Source organism: Zingiber officinale, chromosome 8A (assembly GCF_018446385.1).
Source record: "Zingiber officinale cultivar Zhangliang chromosome 8A, Zo_v1.1, whole genome shotgun sequence".
In the NCBI taxonomy this organism is placed as follows: Eukaryota; Viridiplantae; Streptophyta; class Magnoliopsida; order Zingiberales; family Zingiberaceae; genus Zingiber; species Zingiber officinale.
The window spans coordinates 40645435-40649777 of record NC_056000.1 but is presented as its reverse complement, the minus strand read 5'-3'; the positions used below and the strand labels follow the sequence as shown (position 1 = coordinate 40649777).

General features: G+C 34.5%; 1 protein-coding gene across 1 annotated transcript; it reads right to left on the bottom strand.

Moving 5' to 3' along the window:
- Positions 1 to 1152: 1152 nt before the first annotated feature.
- On the bottom strand, positions 1153 to 3768 carry LOC122011673. Its single transcript, XM_042568047.1, has 3 exons — positions 3667 to 3768; positions 2474 to 2569; positions 1153 to 2339 (listed from the first exon to the last, which is right to left on the bottom strand). Exons 2-3 carry the CDS (start codon positions 2482 to 2484, stop codon positions 1244 to 1246), a joined length of 1107 nt encoding a protein of 368 aa, XP_042423981.1. The 5' UTR covers positions 2485 to 2569; positions 3667 to 3768; the 3' UTR covers positions 1153 to 1243.
- Positions 3769 to 4343: the final 575 nt, after the last annotated feature.

Here is a 4343-nt window from a genome sequence, read left to right as displayed (position 1 = left end):
TTAATATATTTGATCAATATATTTAGTGGGAATATTGTTGGTATAATCATTCTCCATGATTTAATTGACATGGTCAAGGTTGATTAATCATTGATCGGATGCTTGAAATTGAGTTGGTAAAAGTTCAGATTTTGATTCAATATTGGTGAAAAGTTCTCACAAGTTAAAGTTGACCTAGGCAAAATAAAATGTCTTAACAAATTAAGGGTGGCCTAAGCAAGTTAAGAAGTCTATACATACATGTCTGAATGTTTGACAAACGAAAAGTCTAACTAAATCAAGAAGATTAGATACTTAACAAAGGAAAACAAAGGAAAACACTAAAGGAGTGAATTCTAATAGTGGTAAGCTTTGAAGAAGTAAACTCTAAAAAAAAAAGAAAAGTTTTGGAGTAACTCCAAGCAAGTAAGAATCCCTGATAAATCAAGTAAAGTAAATACCAAACAAATCAAGTAGAGCCGGATAGACCAAATAGATCCAGTAGACCAGATAGACCAAATATTAGTTATATGTTATTATGACTTATATTGTATTTGAATGGACCTTTGTGTTTTAGGAAAAATAGACTTCTAGACGACCAGAAAAATCTTTTATCGATCGAACATTCATCGAAAGGGGATTCAGACAATCCAAAGTCAAAAATAAACCTAGGTCAGAATAAGCACTAATGTGATCATATGACAACTTAATACAAGTGATCAAAAGTGATCCGGACAACGGAAAGATCCCGTCAATAATTTGATCAACACAGGATGTGATATCTATATATATTGGCATAGAAGCTGACAAGGGAAGAGTCCGAACAATTGGAAAAAGATCCATTCTACACATGTCAATAACTCCGAGCTCTAGGTGAACATGCTAATATTCTAAAATAATAAACATGAAACTATTTGTTAGATGTTTATTAGTTTATTTTTAAAATAAAATAAAATAATAAACATGTAACAAATAGTAGATCAATAGCTCACCAAAGCGTGCTGAATTTAATTAGACAAAGATTTTGTAAAAATGTAAAATAGGATTTTGAATTAATACAATCAAATTAAGCAATCCTTTTCAATCATGTACCAAAACTTCATTCTGAATGAAAAGATATGATGAAGCAGAGCATAATACAATTCACATACTTCAAACACAAAGTATTAACCATGTATCAATCTACAGAAGGTATTAAGTATATTAATAGCCAAAACATAAGTTCAACTTACAGCGTGTGCCAAAGACAGTCGGAATCCAACTCCTAGAGCATATCATAAATTTGATCCTGCCTCTGACTATAATGTCCAAATTGCTGTCGAAAATCATCAAAATCATGGAGGAACTTGTCAAATCTGGTAATCAGCAAATTCATCCTCTCCTCTATAAATGCCAGTCTATCTGAAACATTGAATGGTAAACATGATGATGGTGGCACCGGGGATGCTTTTTCACCTTCATCCTCCTCCTTGTGTTCGTTGGCTGACTGATCCTCCTCTTCATGTTCTTTGGCTCGCTGCCTCCCTTGCTTCCACACAATGACTTGATTCTTGACGATGATGCCTGCGAGGGCAAGTTGTCTGGCTCCAATCTGATCGTAGTCTTTAGACAGTGGCTGAAGGGTCCCTTGTGAAATGTCTATACTCATGTATGCAAGAAATGCAGTGATGGCATTGCCAAAGGGGATATATATTTTTCCATGCATGGGAACGGAGTAGTGTACAATGGACTTAAATATATGTAATGAAATGTCGATGTCCATCTTATGATCTAGTGCATACATCATAAAAAGATGAGGAAGCCTAATCTTTGCTTGACCTTTTGTAACAATAGGGAGGAGGCATGCAACGACAACCTTATAAAGTACATTGTCCGGGGCAGACAGATCCAAGACAGAAAAATTAGTATGGGAAGAAGGTTCATGTCCATGGTAGTAGTAGTTATACATGGAGTCAACCGTGACTCTATCAAACGGCTTTGGTAAGGGTTCACTAAAAGTAGGAAAACACACAAAAGTGTTCTTTGACTTCTTACATCCAAGATACTCTCTAAGCATAGCATGAGTAAACTCAAAATCTTTAGATCCTACCCTAGTTGTATATGCATCTTCAACATTAGTCGATCGTAAATTACTGTAGAATTCTTTGCAAAGATCGACATTGATGGACTGACTGCAATAGACTAATTTATGCAATCCATAAAAATCTATGATGTCAGTCACATTTTTACAAAATGTGGTAAAAAATTCAGTGTTCAAATATCGAGCACTAATGAGTTTGAACACTTGTTCAACTTTAGACTGTGAAGCACCTGCTCTATGTGATGGACCCTCAGCGAGTCCACCAATGCATCGATTTTGCCTGCTAATCAAACGAATGAGATTAACAAGCCATACATATGACGAATGATAAAAACAAACAATTGTAATTCAAAACTAAATTAGAAAACTTTTAAGCAAAAAAAACAACAAATTTTAGATGGTGAGATCCATTACCTAGGTCGCATGGGATGGAAAATGAGATTTAGGATCAAATATAGGATAAACGGTCAAAAAAATGTCTGGAAGAAGCTTCTGTGGGGAATCGTTGAGCTAAAATAAGAAGTAAATGCATTAGAGTACAGCCTAAATAAAAGTAAGTTTGACATGTTAAAATGTCAAACTTGTTTATTAGCAAAGGCACAAACATGGTAATGCATTTAAAAAAGAGATTCAATTCATTGATTGTTAGAACAAAATGGATGCATGAATTTGAATAAGCCAAAGATGAAACATAGATATTACAGTGGCATCATAATAACATTCATACAAGTTTTTGAAATAAATATTTTAAAATTCAAGTTATAGAGTTTGTAAAACAAATCTTCTGAAATTCAAGTTATAGTATTTTAAAATAAATCTTTTAAAATTCATCACTCAATATTTTATCATGCAAAATAACACCTAAACTAATTCAAGGTATAATCTGACCACATGTCATTAGTCATTCTATCCTTGCCTCTCATTGCCATTAACATCATTACTTGACATTATAGTAATTCAAAAACAACCTCATAAACAATTGTTTATCTTGAACTACACATATTAAAAAAAATAATGGAGAATACAAGAATGAATAAAATCAATTCAAGTGATGATAGAATAATGAAATTCTATTCTAATAACTGTGGTCAAAAACTTCTTCAATACACTGAAAACTCTCGTTGGCGGTTGAATAATACTTGTGTATTTTGTGGATCTTGTCGTGTGTATTCCTTCAAGTGATATCAAACACATTCATAAGGGGTTATAAGACAACTCTTCAACATAAACTCAAAGTAAACTAGATAGTATTTACGTATTCTGAAATGTACGTAGTGATATTAAGGTGTTTTCAATAAAATATTAATCACTAATATAAACTTAAGAATATACCACTGAGAGAAATTTTTTAGTTATCAAGCCTAATGAATGCATCCTTAACAGTTCAAGGATTTGATGCAAAGCCTTCTCAAGAACATATGTAAACTGCATATTGAACAAGCAATGCTGCAAATACATCAGTAATTGGCTAATTTTCCCTTCAGCATTGGGTAGCTAACACTTAAGTGAATTCCTTCTACAAAATTTATACAAATCCTAATTTGGTTCCAGGCCATTTTTGCCTTGAACAAAAATATGAGAGAAAAATGGAAATAATTGAAGTTTACCTGGAGATGCGAGCGCGGTGAAGTAGAGTTGGAATGGAACGCTGATACTTATAAAATGTGTGAGTAAGAGGCTATAGTGCACACTTCTGCATGAAATACGAAGGGGCTGGTAGGGCTGAAAATGAGAATTAAAGTGCTCTCCGTTGGTTATTGGGCCACAAAACGGGCTGACTAAAAACCAGTCACGTCCAAGAAATCAGTTGCTTACTTACTCATAAAAAGGACACTCTGAGCCTAGCAGAGTTGTCCATCAACAAAGCCTTCGAACGAATCTGATATGTCTTATTAAATAAATTTGAATAATAAAAAACGTTTAGCTTACTTATACCTCTAAACAAGAGGATCTAAATGGGATTAATATCTTAGATGTGATCCATTAATAACAGACTCTTTGATAAGCGTGGAGGATGACGACGAAGGTCTGCAGAAATGGCGCGGTGCCCATCGTAGTCGCATCGGATTCGCTGCGCGGTGCGAGGATAAAGGAGATGGGGGCGCACTTTGCTCAGCGTGCCATGTTACTTTTGCCTTGGGCATGAGAAAAGACGAATTTGCGGTGTGAAAGTTTGTCAGAGATTTGTAAACCGACGCCGTGTTTAATCGCCTCTGACACTGACACAGTGCTTTTTACAGTACTGAAGAATCCTGAAAAGATTTTGTTGGCAGATTTTCTCTTA